General features: G+C 36.7%; 1 protein-coding gene across 1 annotated transcript in view; it reads right to left on the reverse strand.

Moving 5' to 3' along the window:
* Positions 1–20850, reverse strand: part of LOC125228102 (TNF receptor-associated factor 4) — a 43612-nt gene extending 22762 nt beyond the window's left edge. Inside the window, 1 exon segment of the mRNA XM_048132549.1 lies at positions 20575–20850. Coding sequence (XP_047988506.1) covers positions 20575–20772 — 198 coding nt within the window. The 5' untranslated portion in view covers positions 20773–20850.
* Between the last annotated feature and the right edge of the window lie 264 nt (positions 20851–21114).

A 21114-nucleotide genomic window follows, 5' to 3' on the forward strand; every position in this document is an offset into this window, starting at 1 on the left:
TTCGTTTAGTCATAAGTAATTTGATGAGACCATTTATTTGTAAATAACAATATGTTTACATAATTATAGAAGAAACTAAGACTACACTTAAAAGCTAGCTAAGATATCTGAAATAGGCCCCGGAGGACAAGGATGCTGGCGACATTTCCTCGCTGTTTAGCAATGCTGATACGTTGTGGGAGGAAGTCGCCAACTCTTCGATCACCAGTTACCTTACCTCAACCAGACGCTTCGCGATTTTCGTGAAAAACTTACATGTAAGCTATTTTTTTTTTTTTCAATGTCATCCCTCCCCAAAATTACCTGCAGCCATATTTGCTGTAGACCATTTGACTGTAGTACCTACTGCGCTTCCCTATATTCCTAAGGCCAGTTCGTTCCCATTTCGACCACCGGTTCACATTGAACATCATTGCGTAACATTATTTTTACTAACTAACCTCTATTTTAACGCCTCCATAAATCTCCACCACAAGTGGCGCTAGTGTCGCTCGTGTTTACATTTTCCTTTAACCAGTTGTTAGTTCCCATTTCGGCCACCGGTTCGGTTTAATATCTTTGCGCAAACGCTATCGAGAACGGAAGTTGGCTAATCGCTGCGAGAGGAATTCCTTGGGAAAAGTACCTGTGGCTGATCGACTGGATTCCAGGGCTTAAAAAATTAGGGCACAGGTAAAATATGTTTTCACCATACCAACTGTTAAAGGCTTACTTTGCTATTCGAAAACAGATAGCAAAATTGCATTTTATCCACAAGAGTGCAAAGTAATTTCATACAAATTTTAACTTGATGTCTTAAAAGCTGGCTGGTACAATTTACCTATAAATGATGATTTTGAATCATAAATATTGAATAAATTGATGGAATTTGATTTAATTTGATGTTTTATAGTTAGTATTTTGTTCGTGTTGGTGTGGTGAAAAAAATTGTGTTTCACTCGGTGGCAAAGTTTGTTTAACCTTCGTGCCTTGATACCCTCGCAACGCTTAAGATTCCACTTTTTGAACCACTCGCTACGCTCGCGGTTCAATATTGGAATCTTTCGTTTGCTCGGGTATCAATATTGGCACGTGCGGTTAAACAACAACTTTGCCCCTTATATAACAAATAACTATTAATCTGATGAAACTGGAAACTTTCAAACGACTCGTAAGATAAAGCCTAACATAGACATTAACCTAAAATTTTCAAATAATGACAACGGGTAATGATAATACGGGCATAACGGACAATGACCGATTATGTTATGCCAGTTTTATTTCAGGAAATAAATACCGAGTTGGCAACTAATGAATTTAATGATACTAATAAATTAGCTGATTAAGATTCAGTAGAATCCGCTTAAGACGATTCTGATGGGACCTAGCAAAATAAAGCTACCTACTTAAATGTTATCGTATTAAACGTTAATGAACTGGCCTAAAACAATGTTTTTGTTTGTTCTAAATATAATACCTATTTCTGTTTCTTAATGCAAATGCATAAACAATACACCTTTATCAAAATTCAAACAAATGAGCAGTTTATACATTCTAGTAAGTTTATAAGCCGATTAAAAAGTTGGTCACATAGTTGCGGCGTGTCCCAACCTGCCGAGACCAGCCAGCGACCAGAATCCATAATCAACCTCAAAGTCGAACATTTCTGTTTACCTGCGTTGATTCTTGATTACGATACTAACTTTGGTTCGATTCATTTATGCAATATTACGTTCATTTATAACATTGAGTAATTATTACTTCGTATAGAGGAGCTATAGCAAACAACGAACGTGTCACAGCCATTGAGTAATTATTACTTCGTATAGAGGAGCTATAGCAAACAACGAACGTGTCACAGCCTGTAAGCTGAAGGCGGGGCGAGGGGGCGGGGTGTGAACCAATGGCCTGCTTCCGTAACGTCGCAAGCGCTACGATTTTACTCGGCGCTTACGACCTTTCGGTCGCGATGATGAGCCCTGCATAGAGTGCATAGATTAGAAGTCGTAGTATAGAAGTGACATGGGTTTACATGGGCATTTTTTAATTTATGACTTTCAATTAGCGTGAGTTGTTAACAAAAAACATAAATCGCTGTTAGTTTTGTAATGATAATCAAGCTTGAAATCTGTATTTAAAACTAAACTTTTTTCACGTTCTGAATTTAGATTATAGCTTAGTATAATTCACGATGTTTTTATTGAAATTCCATGCTTAATTATCGTTGCAAAACCGACAGCGATTTAACTTTTTTTTAACAACTCTGTGAGTTCCAATTTTTTCAAATGCCCACATTTTTTAAAGCTGTATACGGACTGAGCGTACATGTGTACACGTAGCCGCAACTGGATATTAGTTATTTATGTGACATTTGCATAATGGTAGGCATTAAAAGATGAGTGTTGTTTTTGTTGTGTTAATAAGATAACATGAGTGTTTTAATGCCTAATTATACACATATAACTTTATCTACATCCATGTATGTTTGGGCGCGGGTTTATCGTCCCATAGAAAATTTGAATTTCGCGCGTTTTTATACTCTCATAATCTGCTTGACCGTCTACCTACCCAAATTCATTCAGGCAGGTTAGGTACTGCACTTACATTTACATACTCACATGAAATTCGACACGCGTATTGAGAATCTGTTATAGACCGACATGTCGGAAAACTGTGCAATTCTGACAATAATAATTAAATAACCTTTTTTGCGTCGATAAATATATATAATTTAATGTATGATAGGAAACTTGAACTAACTTGCGATATTGTCACGTCTGCTTTTGTTGCATTTTTTACTCTTTGGTTTCAACGAAACATGGCCGCCGCAACATGGCGCTTCGGCATGAGTTTATATTGATACATTTTTTAAAAAGTAAGCGTGTTTAAACAAAAATGCAGTAAACCTACGTATGAAAAGTCACTCCTTAGCTTTTGTTAGATTTTCCTGAGCAGTTTGTGCAGTACCTCACTACACATGACGGCATTATTTAGACGAAATATTTTTCATTGCGATACGTCAATCTACCACAGCCGTTCGGCACAGACTAAGCGCGTTTGTGCTGATCAGCTCTAAGTGTTGTTACACAAAATCAAGTTGAGGTGCCCTCTCTAGTTAACATAATTACTCAAAGGTCACAGCCTGTAAGCTGAAGGCGGGGCGAGGGGGCGGGGTGTGAACCAATGGCCTGCTTCCGTAACGTCGCAAGCGCTACGATTTTACTCGGCGCTTACGACGTTTCGGTCGCGATGATGAGCCCTGCATAGAGTGCATAGATTAGAAGTCGTAGTATAGAAGTGACATGGGTTTACATGGGCATTTTTTTAATTTATGACTCTCAATTAGCGTGAGTTGTTAACAAAAAACATAAATCGCTGTTAGTTTTGTAACGACAATCACGGCTCAGCCACGACAATGGTCTAAGCGCGACAGCGGTGAGCGGCGTCCATACATTGGAGCGAGACACAGCGATGGGACTTTTCATTCGCACGTATGGCTGCCGCTCACCGCTGTCGCGCTTAGACCAATGTCGTGGCTGGGCCGTCAAGCTTGAAATCTGTATTTAAAACTAACTTTTTTTCACGTTCTGAATTTAGATTATAGCTTAGTATAATTTACATAATTAAAACAAAAACGATGTTTTTATTGAAATTCCATACTTAATTATCGTTGCAAAACTAACAGCGATTTAACTTTTTCTTAACAACTCAATCCCAATTTTTTTAAATGCCCACATAGAAAGCTGCATACGGACTGAGCATACAAGTGTACACGTAGCCGCAACTGGATATTAGTTATTTATGTGACTGTTGCATAATGGTAGGCATTAAAACATGAGTGTTGTTTTTGTTGCGTTAATAAGATAACATGAATGTTTTAATGCCTAATTATGTATAGTCGCATACATAACTTTATCTACATCCATGTATGTATGGGCGCGGGTTTATCGTCCCGTACAAAATTTGAATTTCGCGCGTTTTTATACTCTCATTATTTGCTTGACCGTCTACCTACCCAAATTCATTCAGATAGGTTAGGTACTGCACTTACATTTACATACTCACATGAAATTCGACACGCGTATTGAGAATCTGTTATAGACCGACATGTCGGAAAACTGTGCAATTCTGACAATAATAATTAAATAACCTTTTTTGCGTCGATACATATATATATAATTTAATGTATGATAGGAAACTTGAACTAACTTGCGATATTGTCACGTCTGCTTTTGTTGCATTTTTTACTCTTTGGTTTCAATTCGAAACATGGCCGCCGCAACATGGCACTTCGGCATGAGTTTATATTGATACATTTTTTAAAAAGTAAGCGTGTTTAAACAAAAATTCAGTAAACCTACGTATGAAAAGTCACTCCTTGGCTTTAGTTAGATTTTCCTGAGCAGTTTGTACAGTACCTCACTACACATGACGGCATTATTTAGACGAAATATTTTTCATTGCGATACGTCAATCTACCACAGCCGTTCGGCACAGACTAAGCGCGGTTGTGCCGATCGGCTCTAAGTGTTGTTACACAAAATCAAGTTGAGGTGCCCTCTCTAGTTAACATAATTACTCAAAGATTTATAATAAATTTGTGTTTTTCGCTGGAGAGGCTAGTTAATAAAGTTGGTTCTTTTCAGAGATACTTTTTGTACATTTAATCTTAGTACCTGTATCTAAAAAATGTATTGTGTGTAAGTAATATAGTTCTTTAGCTACCAATACATTCCAATTACTACGACACATTTTATTTGTTTAAGCCAAAGACATCATTTAAGTTTTATCTCACCAAATTCTAATTAAGTAATTGGTGTGGGATAAAATGCATTAAATTGCTGATTTAAAAGCCCTAAAAAGGCTTTAAACTTAATTGGCATCAACTAAGTAGCTGCTATTAAGATGTCCCCGCATATTTGTCGCGTTTAATAGGAAAAATACTCGAGTTTGAGTCGTTTTGGATTGAATATGGCAGAATATTCTCACGCTCAGCTGACTGCTTCGCTGAAGTCTTTTAAACTAATTAGACTAATGAACACTAAAAGAGCTTAATGATATTATAAAGACAAGCGAAACTAGACTGTAAATGAATGGAGTTGAAACATGTTGTTGTTTGTTTTGAAATGCATGTTGTGCTACAAGTTCTATAGGACAACCTACACCTGCCGATTTGCTTTTAATATCTTATCTCCTTCGTGTTCATTTAATATCTTGGTTATATCAGTACAAGAACATACTTAGAAACAATTTTCATTATGTAGGTATTTGTAAATTGAAACCAAGCTAGCTCCATACAAAGAACGCAATGATGAAGCGACAGTAAAAAAATATCAAACAAAGTATGAAAATGTGACTCCTATACTTTTCCACCCAATTAGTTTAGACGAATTCTAGCAAAAGCCATATAACACGCCTTTTAAAAAAGAAGGTTAATTCTAGTTTTTAGTACCATATCACGTTTATTGCCAAGTTTTATACTCGGTAAAAAGGTCGAATTACTTTTATTGCACTGACACGAAGATCAAACAAAGAAAACTCGTTGGACCGGTTGTGGTGCCGATTTTGCTCCGTGTAAGTAAAATATGCAAACAAATCCGCGACGATTTTGACCCACTTTTACTAATGTAAGTCGGCGAGACATTGTAACGAGTCAAAACAATTTTCATATTCATTATACATACTTCTAAGTTCATTTTAGTGCAATATAGTAACCCTGTTGTTCCATAATTCTAGTAGGTAATAAGATTCTTGCAATCCCTGGATTTTACCAGAGAAGCTACAAATTAACCAACGCCCACCTTCAAGGAAATTCGACAAGGCATTTGATTATCTATCACTTGGTGTAATAAATGTGTGGTTTCAATGTATGATCAAAGAATTTACAATGCCACTGAATGCAAGGAATTTATGATGCTTTTAGGATGCATTTCTTCGGAAGCGGAGATAAGAGATGACGTGTAAGGAATAAGCATAGCATTGACTTTAATCATAGAATAAATATACTTAACACTAATCAAGCAGAACGGAGAAGAGGAATGAATTACAACAGTCAATGGCTCTGTTCTTATCGCCGCTTCATCAATGATGCTTCACGTCACATCGTAAGGTGGTGGCTTTTACAGTTATTGGCTTGATTGTCACTTTGGAAAAGTACAAAAATTTAACCGTCAATGAACAATATGAACAAACCTACCTCCAAAAGCTCATACAGGAACTCCACGTAACTCGTTTTACACATTGCTCGGCAACTAAACTCGAAGAAATATTGACAAATTCTGAATTCCGGACAATGTTTTGTTATTTTTCTTTTTAAAATATACACGTTGCAACTTGACACCGACCGTCGGAAGAGTGGCAAAGTTGCCCAATTTACCCACCGGAGCTGACGGGAGGTTATGCCTCACCCATGCGCCTACGCAAGGCCTTATAAGGCCGCTAATCAGCCAGCCAGCGAAACACGTTTAGATAAAGAAAATATTTACAGTTTTGACGGATTAGGCTCCACGATTGCAGTTGGTGAAACTCTTAAATCATAATATTAATACAAAAAAGTCATAAATTTAACCCAAAATGATGTAGCATCTATAGATTAAAGAATCCGCTTGCCAACATAGTGATTGCAGTATCTAAAAAAGTGTTTAAGGCCATCGTTGGAATGAATGATTCTATTCAAACCATTGAATCATTGATGACAAAAAGTTCAAGGTCGCACGCAAAAGTACAGTGAAGGAAGGCACTGTTATGAATTACCAATTAGGTAGGAATAGATTACTGATGATACAATAAGAAGAAAGCCTTCAACCTGTCCTGACACGTCCCCCAACAAGTCAGAACTCGGAGCTACGCGCACATTATCCGACCCATTAAAACATCTCAAACCAACATGTTATAATATAAGGACACGGCACTTCCTTTCGTAATGATAGCTGCAAATTGTCTAGCTCTTAAAGTGAAAGACTTAAAGCTTCACCGCGAACTCTTGAAGAGCCAACCGGTTTTTATTTAAAGTAGGCTTGCAAAATCTTGCCGTCTTGGTGTTGGTAAACAAGAAATTGTTACAGACGTCGTCGCGATTACTCAAGCCAACCATTACAAATTCACTCTATAATCAAGCAGTTATTACAGATATAGAGATTCTGATATATTGGTTCAACTGGTATAAATTAGTTGGTTAGAACGAGAATAGTTCCGGCAAAAAGAGCATTAAATTCTTGTTCCTATACGTTTCCCTTTCTTGCGGACTTAACGCCACGTTTAAATCTTGCGACAAGCTAATGTGGGTTTAAATTACTTTTCTTTGTATGATCCCCGGTTTGAAAAGCTAAGAGTGACATACCTAGGTACAAACAACACACTAGCAAGTATATTGTGGTAAGAGCTATGGCGTGCTAACATGAAACAACTGTTGTAACGGATTGCTAAACTGCAGCCCGACTTTAACTTTACAATTGATATGATTAAGTCATAAATATATGGTTATGAATATCATCGAACGATCTAAATAAACGTGGGACGATTTGTTGATGTCATATATGGAAAACAATAAAAAACAAACGTAACAAGTGTACGGACCGACACTACACACTACTAAACACATAATGAACGTATTACACTGTAATTCGTGTGGTGCATTTATAAGAAAAAAACGTTTGAATAAAAGGGTCTAATTTGAACAGAAGTACACCATATGGACGCTGAGCGATTTGTCTAGAGCGTGATAATAAATCACGGTACTTACACACGTCAAAAAGTGCTTACGCATCTGTAGCATACGGTTAATAACACTAATGATAGACTGCACGGGCCAACCGGCAATCAAACGACTATCAAACGAAAGCATGACGTTTTACTTTTTTAAATCGCCTCGGGCACGGATATGTTAAGTTTGAAAACAAAACAGTCGCGTGTATGGTCCGTGGGAAAATGATCTGGATTGCCAGTTTCGCGAAATTTAAATTGTTGTGTTGGTAGACTGAAGTGTTTTTGTTTTAATGTTTGTAGTCAAGGGCGTTGTCTACGGTCAATGAACACAATGGCGGTGCGAATGCGACAGCGATTTGGCATAAAAAGTAGCGGATGTAATCAAATAAATGCGGGAGTTGAGTTTGATTTGTACATTTACGTCTGTTAATAAATGTATTGTCATTGCAAGGATTACTGAAAGAATGCTTTTGACAGTTAAATTCTTTTTTACAATTTTATATTGTTGATAATTGTCATCATAAGTTTAGCTAAAAAAATACTTATCTACTTTATATCATTTTCTTCCTCAAAATGTAGTATCTACACTAGTTTTGATCGCAAGTCAACAAGGTTCAAGTAATAGTGACGCTAGAAGAAGATAATTTAGCCAAAAAGATGTTCATTGTATTAACTTCAGTTCATTACAAACAAATAACATTTTTACAGAGGTGACAATTTCTACAGAATCTGCATGCTGGTCGATTCGTTCCGAATGCGTCCCGTATACACATTACACACGGGGTCAGTAAATTAAACCGAGGTGCGGGCACCGGGCAGACGCGCACGCATAACAACAGGATGACTAAACCATAATGACTAATGCCCATTGATTCTATACGGGAGATCTGTATCTTGGCATAATGTTATTATTTATACTGCCACGTTAAAATATGATAGATTCTAGTTAAAAACAAACTACTCTAATAAAATACTAATAATCGGTCTAATCACGTTGTAGATAAACATATTCTTTTCATATTTTGTACCTATACTCTTGCAGGGTAGAAAAATGAGGATTATCGTAATACTTTGGCGTAGAATCTTAGAGCTAGATAAAGGTTAAGCCGTTTAACTAAAAGCACTCTCGGCAAATGTGGATAAACCGGTGCATTGCGACAGAATACGAGGATACCCACCCGATGATATATTTGCGTATTGTGCGCAAGTTGAATCCATAAAAGATACATCTTGAAAAGAGCTGTAAAATTAAAAACCAAGAAAATAGTCACTGATTACTTGACAGTAGTTTTCTTGCTTGAAGTACTCGGAAGGTAAGATATCCTGGTCTGATGTTTGAATGACACCATTGTCTAATCCTATCCACGTCTGTTTTTATGGAAATTCTCGGTAACTCAAGCGTATCCAAACAGAAGAGCCATGACATTGAGAACTAAAAAACTAAACAATGAAGATGGGATACCCCCATTTGTCAGAATTTCATTTGCCATAATTTTATTTGCCATCCTATTCAACAATCATAATATTGTTTCTCATAACATCTTATGCCATAATCATTGTTTACTATATTAATCTAGTGCCAGAAACTTTGTTTCCCATAAAGTCAGTTTCCATAATGTCATTTGTCAGAATCATCGAAATCCGTAATTACCACATTCCATACCATCATTTGTCATACAAATTAGCGTCCAGAAAAGTCAATTTCCATAATGTGCTTTGGCAGAATCGAAAACTAGGTTAGGTTAGGTTAGAACTGTGACCCCTGGAAAATAAAACTGCTATCAGAAAGTAGGTTAGGTTAGGTTAGAACTGTGAACCTCTGGAAAAGGAAACTGCTTGAAAAGTAGGTTAGGTTAGGTTAGAACTGTGACCCCCGGAAAATGAAAATACTATCAGACAGTAGGTTAGGTTAGGTTAGAACTGCTACCCCTGGAAAATGAAACTGCTATCAGAAAGTAGGTTAGGTTAGGTTAGAACTGTGAACCTCTGGAAAAGGAAACTGCTTGAAAAGTAGGTTAGGTTAGGTTAGAACTGTGACCCCCGGAAAATGAAAATACTATCAGACAGTAGGTTAGGTTAGGTTAGAACTGCGACCCCTGGAAAATGAAACTGCTATCAGAAAGTAGGTCAGGTTAGGTTAGAACTGTGCCCCCCTGGAGAATGAAACTGCTGGAAAAGTAGGTTAGGTTAGGTTAGAACTGTGACCCCTGGAAAATGAAACTGCTATTAGAAAGTAGGTTAGGTTAGGTAATAATATGGGCAACAATTAATATGGGAATAATTGCTTATGGCGTTTGAATATTCTATGAAACCATATTATTGCATTTAATAATATGGCTAACAAATAGTATGGCATTGTATGATTATGGAAGGTAATATTCGGATAAACAACGAGTATGTCATATGATTTTTATGGTAAACAAATCATTCGGGCAAATGAAATTCAGGCAAGTTAGATTCGGGCAAATGAATATTATGTTAAATGACTGTCGGGCAAACAATAGACAACCCAATGAAGATATTTATTACTCGATTACTTGACCGTTAAATCGCAGCCGAAATTGTCTTGACAATGAGACATATCTCAAACGTTTCAACATACTTGAAGAATAATGACGCGACAATTTCATTCGCCTTCGAATTGATAAAATTCGACAATTTGAAACGCTCGTTACGCATCAGGCATTCTCCCACGGATTAAATAAAAACTATAGGATCCACTAATGGATAGGTACTGGCAACATTGTACAATTTAAAAGAAGTATTTTGTGTTTTATTAATGTTGTTAAAAAGTCTAAATTGGATTGTGACGTCGGCGAAGGAGCGGCGAAGGACGCCGGAAATCAAGTGCGTAATGCGGTACGACTTTTAAATATTACCCGACATCCGGTCAACTGAGTGTCGCAGCCATATGGATAATTGGGACCCGGTAAAATGAAAAGATCTCAATCGATAAAACCAAATTTTTATTTGGATCATTTGTGATCGCATCTCAAATATTCGACCGCCGTTTTCGTGCGGTCTTAATGAATTTTTGACCATATCCATTTGTGTTTATCTAATCGGGCAAATAAATAAAGGGTTTTACAAATTTTATCGTTTTCAATTTCAACATTTGGAATAACTTTGTTTCTTTCGAAATATGTATCACTGTTTATCTGTTATTCGGCATATTTTCATAAGAAGTTCTCATGGTCATTGACCAGATCAGAGATACATATATGTATAAATTCAAGTTTCACCTGTGGGTTACTTACTAAACACTTCTTACTTGTAATATAATATATTAAATATCATGCCCCTAATGTAACTAACCAACAATAAAGATATCAGCCGCCTACAGTGCACCACCATCAACATTTTAATTAACCCAAATGAGCCTTCATCCCTAAAAGATATAATCGTGGAATAAGTATTCTTGTCATGCAACAAAATGTGGGTCCATGTGATAAATTAACAGTGATGCTTCCGTGCTCGGACACAGTGAACAGATCTAATGAAACGATAGTATTTAATAGCCCTAAATTAGATTAGCACTTAGCTTGATAACATTTTTGAAACAACTTTGATGTGAAAAGAACAGACACAACCAATGAGTCAGAACATAGACGTAGATGTGAGTCATTATGAGCTAAATTCAAAGCACGTAATTTTATTGAAGAAGACAACAAAGTAAGACATATATTTAAAGGAATATGTAAAAGCAAAGGATGACCTAGTTAACAACATAGAGCTAAAACATAAAATTTTATGTGATTTCTAAACATTGGTTCTATAATGGATGGTCGTTATGAAGTTCCCATGGGATCGATAAATCAACAAAAGACTGACAGCTTAAGCATTGTCATGTCCTATTAAGCCGCTCAACGTAAGTAGCTGACGACTAATAGGATAAGCCTTCAGCCATTGGTTATTGACAGCCTATTAACGAATAAAGCAAGATCGATACCTTAATAATGTCTGTTCGAACACTCTCGGTAGCAATCAAATAGACAAGTTTAAACAGACTGACGTCGCACGGAGTAATCACGTCTGCGCAAGTACGTTACCCTTTCACGCTCCAATCATCCTCCATTAACAATAAAGGCTTATGATTATTATAATCATTAACACGCCTAGCAATTACACCTAACGATACAATAATTAAATCAATTTCGTCATTATCATCGGTTACTGATCCGAACTCAAATGATGCCCTGTCAAGTATTATGTGATCGTTACAATCCTTTCCAGTGATTAAAAAGTTATAAATTTAAAAACTTGCATTGGGACCACTAATTTAAGAAAAAAGAATAAAGTTTTGACCACTTAAAGGTGATTTGAATTTTGTACAGTTTTTTGCTTGGAATGCGTTTGGTTCCCAAGACCCGTTATTAGTTTGAGGGTTTTGAACATAAAACCTATCAAAATAACAGTGGCATCCGAAAGGATCAGCCCTAATGGGTTATATTAAATCAACGGACAATGTTATAAACTTTAGCTTTTCAAAACGACCCAAATCGTTTCGTTATTCTTTTTTATAATTGCTGTTGGATTTGAATGTAACATAATATTAGGTTCCAATCAGAAATTCATCTCAAGCTATATTATTTACTTAAGTATGAATAAGCATCTCCTCCTTTTTGCTTATGGGCCTATCTATCAGTAAACAAATAACCCGATTGGGACACGTTGGAAGCATCAGCCACTTCTGTTCAAAACAAGATTGACATTGAAGTATGTTTACAACTTAAAGGTTATAAGGGGGAAGGTTCCCTCGGACTTGGATAATAAACAGTTGGGATACGAACCAGACTTCCGACTAGAAAGGGCTTTTGTTCCTTTATAAATAAACCTCAAGTACTATACCTTTGAGTCGCTTAATATGGCTCCATAAAAATTATAATCTAAACAAGGATGTTCTTGATTTTGTTTAGAATATAATGTTTTTTTAATGCTATATGTATTTAAAGGAACGTAGTCTATATCGGATATGAAATGCCTTCCGGATTTAAATTAAATATTCTTAATATTTCAAAAGCAAGGAACTTTTTCAGGATTAAACCATTTTGACACAAAGCACATTCCTGAGTCCTGCGAGCATCACACATTTCGCGAGCTGCTATTTTTTTGTAGCGACCAAATCAGAAAGGTTTTTAATTCGGAAACCATCTGCTCAGCTGATCGACAAGCATTGTTGATTCCTCTCGAACCAGGTACTAAATTCTTTTTTTTTACACCGTCAGCTGGTCTTTGGTGCGTGCGCCCAAATTTTATACTGTATTTAAGCATGGCCTTCCTTTCATTATGCCAACATCTGCTCTCGGCAGGTGCCATTTTGTATTTCGAACTCCGTGTTTAAATTTGAGTGTTGCCACTGGACAATTATTTCAAGTACGCTCTTAGCCTTTCGTAGGGTGTATATACTTATTGTCTTATTTCGTTATTTCACGCACCGCTTTGTTATTACGTGCGTTGTAGTACTTTCATGAAATAATCATTCTTTATGCGTGGTTATAATAGAAAAGGTGCTGCTGTATTTTATATTTGTAACAACCATATCACCATATTTTATTATAAGTTGTTTTTTGTGTAGTTTCTTGTTATTTACCCTAACGGATGACGTATTGTAAAATCTTATCTACTCCCGGCAGTTCTAACCGTTTGACATCCATTCTTCACGAATAAATTCCGGAACTGTTTTTTTTGTTTTTTGTTATGTATCCGGCACGAAGAGGGTCATATTGATATGTTGACGAGAAATATCGGGTATCGCATCCGTTACTCGCCGATGATATTTGATATCGTTAAGAGGCATTATGTGTACGAGAATTTTTTGCAACGTTTGTTTGATAACTTTTTGCAACCTAAGATAAGGTTTAATGTTTTCAAAAATAAAGTTTCAATAAATATTTTGTCCGGTCGTTTTCGAAAAAAGCATGATTCCTTTCTGCAGTAAGTCCAGCCAGAGATTGTGTAAAAATGTTAAACAGCTCAACCACATTTCAACATTTATTTTGAAAAACACTTTGGCTAATAGTGCTAATACTTGGAAACACGCACGTGTAATATGTAATATTGTTAGGTACCTACTCTTTATTCAAAGGAACATACGCGTCAAGAATAAAGCATAAAATTGTTGCCACGCAAAAAAAAGGTTCCGTTCAAAATCTCTATTATTTATGCCCTTTGTGCGAGTGGGTGTCGGGTTCCGCAACACTGACGAACAGCTGACGGCACAAAAAACAACCCTTGTCTATGGTTCACTGCTTCATATTGTACGGGGGTAATTACATATGTGGAAGGCTAGCTCCAGTTTTTGTCTTAATCGTACTTTACTGGCAATCATTCTTCGGAAAGAAATGTATAGCAACTACTAATTGTAGTAGAAATGGCGTAACAAAGAAAAAGAGCATGAAGATGTATGAGATACCTTATTTATGAAAATGCGTACAGTAGGCCGTCACGGGCAGATGATTATATGCATTAATTATGTATTATCATGATTTCTTTACATTACTCTGTAACTTTTGTAAGATTTAAGAACATTGTTAGGTTGACCTTGGTTTGGTTCGTAATACGTAATGTTAGCTAATGTATCTACAAATATTTACTCAAAAGTTTACTAAAATTATATTGGTTTATAGTTTTTATTATTAAAAATCTCAATTAATGTTTATCAAACTCCATCTAAAAATCATTTATCAAACATTACAATCTCCCGAAAGATTTAAAACATAGACAAGCTGCCAGCCCAAAATCAACAAAGCACGACGTTCCATTTTCGAATCTACATAACTTTATATTTCAAGTCATGTGAGCGCTCTGCTCCCGCTCCCACCGAGGCCGCTTGCACATGGCACTCCGGAATTTGACACGCAGATGTTTTGCCGACTGAATAAAATACCTAATAAATGTGGCTGCACTTTCTGTCTTAGCGTTCAAGTGTTGCCATGTCGGAAATAGAACATGTTTTATACTGAATGATAAATAATGTGGAACTGTGAAATGCTTTATGATTTTGTTCTCGAATTTTATCTGCCATTAGCTCGTAAAAAGTAAATCTGTTTTACTGTAATTTATCATATGTGTAACATTTAGGTATTTTTTTGTAAACAATGTTATGTTTTTTTTTTATTATTCCGTTTAAAGAGCTTCCGATAATTTAGTTGAGCAGCCAGGCACCTATAGTGTCCCTTAAACATCCGAATTGTTGACTTTCCAGTACGTACAACGCGAATTATGTACACTGTAGTGGACATTGCTTATAAAAGAATTCTCACATTAAAATATCAAAGAATATGTCAAAGCTTTAAAACGAGACTAATGTTTCTCTTAGCAAAGCTAACGTCCATTAAAGAATTAAAGCCATATTTTATCAAGTTCGTGAAAGTAGTATAGTATGAATTTTTTGAAACGAACGTTTCTAAACAAAGGTATTGTTCCTTTTGTGTTGAGCGGGAGCTTCTGTATTTGCACGCGCTAAGACAACAAGAAGCAACTGTATCCTGATAATTTTAAGGTTCAAATCTGTACAGCAGCAAATTTGAGATAGATTATTTTGGAAATGTGAAGCGATAGACCACACCGCTATAGGTGCGAAAATACAGCGTTTCTAATACTTTGATACTTGGTGGTGGTGCTGTAAGTAATGAAACACGTATATTATCACTGTTATTTTTAGGGTTCCGTGGTCAACTAGGAACCCTTATAGTTTCGCCATGTCTGTCTGTCCGTCCGTCCGTCCGTCCGTCCGTCCGTCCGTCCGTCCGTCCGCGGATAATCTCAGTAACCGTTAGCACTAGAAAGCTGAAATTTGGTACCAATATGTATATCAATCACGCCAACAAAGTGCAAAAATAAAAAATGGAAAAAAATGTTTTATTAGGGTACCCCCCCTACATGTAAAGTGGGGGCTGATATTTTTTTTAATTCCAACCTCAACATGTGATATATTGTTGGATAGGTATTTAAAAATGAATAAGGGTTTACTAAGATCGTTTTTTGATAATATTAATATTTTCGGAAATAATCGCTCCTAAAGGAGAAAAAAGTGCGTCCCCCCCCCCTAACTTTTGAACCATATGTTTAAAAAATATGAAAAAAATCACAAAAGTAGAACTTTATAAAGACTTTCTAGGAAAATTATTTTGAACTTGATGGGTTTAGTAGTTTTTGAGAGAAATACGAAAAACTACGGAACCCTACACTGAGCGTGGCCCGACACGCTCTTGGCCGGTTTTTTTATTAATGATTTTGTTAACAATCAACAATTGTATATAGCAATATATAAATAGTAATTACATAAATATTAGGTACAAGTCTTGATAAATAAAATAACATAAATAACTAAACAAACCGTAAACCGTATTTATAACAAAACATAACAATGGCGGTCAGATTGAAAAACCTTATCAGTGTTTATTGTCACTTTGCGATGACACCTTAAGGTGCCAGGTGCTTATCAACCTTTTAATCTGGCAGTTTCGCTGTTTAAACGTGTTATTTTTATTATACAGACTGACATATCACCGATGATTATTATAACTATATGTACTATACTTACACCTTCAAGTATCAAAGTATTAGAAGCGCTGTATTTTCGCACCTATAGCGGTGTGGTCTATCGCTTCACATTTCCAAAATAATCTATCTCAAATTTGCTGCTGTACAGATTTGAACCTTACAATTATCAGGATACAGTTGCTTCTTGTTGTCTTAGCGCGTGCAAATACAGAAGCTCCCGCTCAACACAAAAGGAACAATACCTTTGTTTAGAAACGTTCGTTTCAAAAAATTCATACTATATCTAGTTGGCATAATGTGAATCACGGCGTCGCCATTTGACCGATTAAGAAAGTGCCTGGCCTGGGACGTCCATTAGCGATGCGTGCTTTACTCATAACAGTCTCACGTATTGAACATTTTGACATGTTTAAATGTTGCCTGTTGTTAAAAACATTAAAGGGCTCTGACATTTACTAAAATGTCTCTAACATAATCAATTATTCTATGAAAATTAACGTTTAGAAGCGGAATTGAACAAGCGATGCAATCGACTTTTTAGGGTTCCGTAGTCAACTAGGAACCCTTATAGTTTCGCCATGTCTGTCTGTCCGTCTGTCCGTCTGTCCGTCCGTCCGTCCGTCCGTCCGTCCGTCCGTCCGCGGATAATCTCAGTAACCGTTAGCACTAGAAAGCTGAAATTTGGTACCAATATGTATATCAATCACGCCAACAAAGTGCAAAAATAAAAAATGGAAAAAAATGTTTTATTAGGGTACCCCCCCCCTACATGTAAAGTGGGGGCTGATATTTTTTTTCATTCCAACCCCAACGTGTGATATATTGTTGGATAGGTATTTAAAAATGAATAAGGGTTTGCTAAGATTGTTTTTTGATAATATTAATATTTTTGGAAATAATCGCTCCTAAAGGAAAAAAAAGTGCGTCCCCCCCCCCTCTAACTTTTGAACCATATATTTAAAAAATATGAAAAAAATCACAAAAGTAGAACTTTATAAAGACTTTCTAGGAAAATTGTTTTAAACTTGATAGGTTCAGTAGTTTTTGAGAAAAATACGGAAAACTACGGAACCCTACACTGAGCGTGGCCCGACACGCTCTTGGCCGGTTTTTTATTGCGTAATTCCTGTTATTGTATGTACTCGTATTATAAAAAGTGAATGGATGATATATGAAGTGAAAAGGTGATTTAACCAGACAAAATATTAACACGATATAACCCAGCTGAAACGTTGGAAATATAATGAAAAGCTAATATGTCACGTTAGGTAATACGTTTAAATATGTATAAAAACGCGAGAGTAAAGTGTTATTCGTATTATTTGGGTTGGGGAAACACAGAAGACTTTTTACTTCATATATCATTTCACTGAAATCATCATTATATCCACGTATATACGAAGTCGTAATAGACTTCTGCAGCCTATAATGTTTTTAAAATCTTTCGCTTATACAACATAATATGCCGATATAATAGGAGCAGCAACACTTTTGAAAGCTGTACAATATCGCAGAACGTGAATGTGCATATTGTGGAAGAACGTTGACTTTTACCGGAGGTTTAACGGCAGAGTGTGCGGCAATCAAACGCATTCCACGCAGGAATCCGCCAGCGCCAGGTATCGGACTCAACAAGCAACATACGCCTTGCACCGAGCATCTGCATCTGCTACGAATGTTTGCGTAATAAACAAGTCGCCTATAATATAATTGTCGTTTACCGCAGTAATTATACATAATATGAAATAAAACTATGGAATTATGAGGTAATAAGTTTCTTAAACATTAATTAAACGGATAACATAGCATATAATGAACAAAACAACGCAAGAAATAGTCAAACAAACATTTTTTTAGTAGTAAATTTTAAAAATATACTTTTTTGAATTCTGTTGTAAAGGATTAAAATTAGCCATTACGTCAGTTGTGTTTACGAGTATATAAATAAGTAAATAACTAGAAAAAATATTTTAAAACTAAAAGTTTAACTTACGACTTCAAGTGGTTGTTATTAATAATTTATTAATTGCAATAAATAGGTATCAAGCAAGTCATCTACTTAAAATAGAACAAGAATTTATTAACGCTGCTGACATTAACAAGTCAAGTTCAACGTACTTGCAACTTGCAAGCGGCCTTACAACTTTATCGTCAATAAATGAAAAGTCGAACTTTTTAAATAAAACTTTTTTAATTCGTCGCGGCACCGGCGTGCTATAAATCCGGATGGCAGAATATTGATGGCTTTCTTTTACGGCTCCAGTTTTATAGTTCTTGTTTACGGTGTCATTTACTGTCACGAGACTTGACAAGTTATTGTAGTGTCCTGGATCATTGTTCATTTAATACTTAGTATTCTTGTAAAAGACCCGCTCAAAACCAATCTCAATATAATATATGTAGCAGCATAAAAACGAGAGTGACAACTTTTTAAACTCATTAAACGACTTCGTGCAAGTCGTAAGGGAAATTACTTTTAGAGCCCTGAAAAATGATTAGTTTGATGATTATGATATTATGATACCATGAGGAACTGGCTTCACAGTGAGTGGTTCTCAGATTAAACTTGTGAGTTTAAGGTATTAATGTGCATTATCTGAATAGGTTTCTTTACATTGATTGAGTATTCAAAGTATGAAATATTGTAACCATATTGAGGTTAATGTAATTCATAATTGTCATTAAAATCAATCCGCTTAAAGTTTACAACACACTTCTTAATGAACGAATTCTCACGTTTATAATAAATTAGCAACACTTATGCAAATTTCAAACAGCAACACTTTGATAGGTGTTTTACTGTGGAAACTACAACACAACAGAGTGTTTAGATAGGGGAAAGTGAATTATGCCGTGTTATCTAAAATCTTCGTAATTGCTATAGTCATTCAATGGCCACAAACTTATCTGTAGGACAATGAAAGTTGCGTTGATTGTTTCATTCTACATTTAAAATTGCGTAAAACCGCAGTGATTACCATTGGTATTTATTGTGTAGCTGTAGCAGATGAGTATCTAATCCAGAAGTGCATCCTCGGAAGCTCTGATCAATTTAGATTTCATAATAGTTTAGGTGACAAGATTTTTAAGGTGAATAATTTGACTGTCAACTTAAATGTTGATAAGTATCATGTGTGTTTCAAGTAAGTGACGTTACTTTTTAACTTTTGTTGTACTAATATGTATTCTGTGACTTTTGTAAATTGTTGTAAAGGACATCAAAAATCATACCCAGGTAGTTGGAGTATTTAAGTACTTAGTAGGACTTTCTTTATTTATATCTGCATGGTAAGAGCTTTCTAGCTAGGTATGTACAAAATATCATATCCCAGCCAAAAGGCCTGAAACATTTAGAAAGGTGTCTCCAGCGGTGAAAGTCATGTGCTTGCAAAAACTCGCATCTCAGCGGCCTTGCCAAGGTGACTGCAGGGGGGGCATAACGGTTACACCGGCCCCTGCGCACCACGACACGCCACCACCATCGTTACTCAACACTAACACGTTATCCAACGCCCGTCTGACAAGACCGGCCAAGCGTAGCGAGGAAGAGACACAGCATTCTACAACGCAGGAATTGATTCAGTCGTACCTGTTCCAGATCCTCTTCCTTTATGGATTGCTTCGCAAATATGGAATGCATATTCGGATTTGAGACACGTAGCAGACCTTTTCGGGATGTGGATCTAACTGTGGCACAACCTTAAAGGACGTATAAATAAATAACTTGTTTATTAGACGGTTGCTATGTGCCAATTCGAAGTTCCATTGAAGTTTCTTAACAAAATAGAATTGTGTCAACAATAACAAAAGGTAGTTTCCAATTGAATTCAGATCTAATGATGAGTCTTTTGGCAACGTCAGAATGCCTTGAGGTAAACAATGCGTTACTTCAGTAGTGCACATCAATGTGATGTCGCCACGTGAAGAGCTAACGAGTCTGGGCATCAGCACCATGAATTAAGGTGAAGGATAACGAAGCTCGGCGGCGGAATTTGGGCACATTCTAAATTACATTGAACTTGATACTAAAACCTTGTCCGGGTGACGTAAAGGACATTTTTGGCAACATTAATCGATTATGGTGTAACTGTGCATTAACCAATTTTCACATATCGTTGGGTAATTATTGCACAAAAAGTTTTTTTTTGTGAGTAGGTATATAAAAAACTTTACATGGTATATGTATCATCTAAAAATTGTTTTTAAATAAATTGCAATAATTCTATTGGAATTTAAATCATAAAAACTGTAAACAAAAAAGTTTTAAGTCATCAAATTCGAATGCAAGCGTGCAACGTGCCTATTTGGATGCAAAACGCATCGCGTCAACAATCTTAATGAAAATTCTTGGAGGGTGAGATGTAGGTATGGTAAATAATCACTTACGATTTGGCTGATCTCCGTGATGGGGATGGGGGAGACCGTTTTATCCGATCCTTGGGGGAGCGAGGAGGCGCTGGGGGTCGGGGAGACCCCCGGGGAGCCGGGGGCCACGTTCACCACACTCTCCTTGGAGGTGCGGTTGGGGGACAGCCTCGCCGGGAAGCTGAGCGTCTTCGTCCACTGAGACAGGGAACGCACCATGTTGGCTGTCCATGAACACTGCACTTCACACACGTTCGCGCGGCGCGGGGGTCGGCGGCCGAGTGCCGAGTGCCGGATACTAGTCTACAACAGCCTGCAGCCGCGACCCGCCCCCCGGCGGCGCGCCGTAAGTCCGCCCGCCGCGCCGCCGCTGCACTTACGACCTTGTGTGCACGCCGTGCGCGTGTGTGCGTCGATGCAAGCCGTGCACTCTTTTGTTTATTGATATGCGTTCGCGTTTAGCTTGAGTTTAATTGGTACGGTAAAGTTCAGAGCTAATAAGGAATTCGCTTTCGCATTTCTAGCGTTTTTATGACACCTAGGATAGTTACAGTATATTGC

The sequence above is a fragment of the Leguminivora glycinivorella genome, chromosome 7 (genome assembly GCF_023078275.1).
Source record: "Leguminivora glycinivorella isolate SPB_JAAS2020 chromosome 7, LegGlyc_1.1, whole genome shotgun sequence".
Taxonomy (NCBI): domain Eukaryota; kingdom Metazoa; phylum Arthropoda; class Insecta; order Lepidoptera; family Tortricidae; genus Leguminivora; species Leguminivora glycinivorella.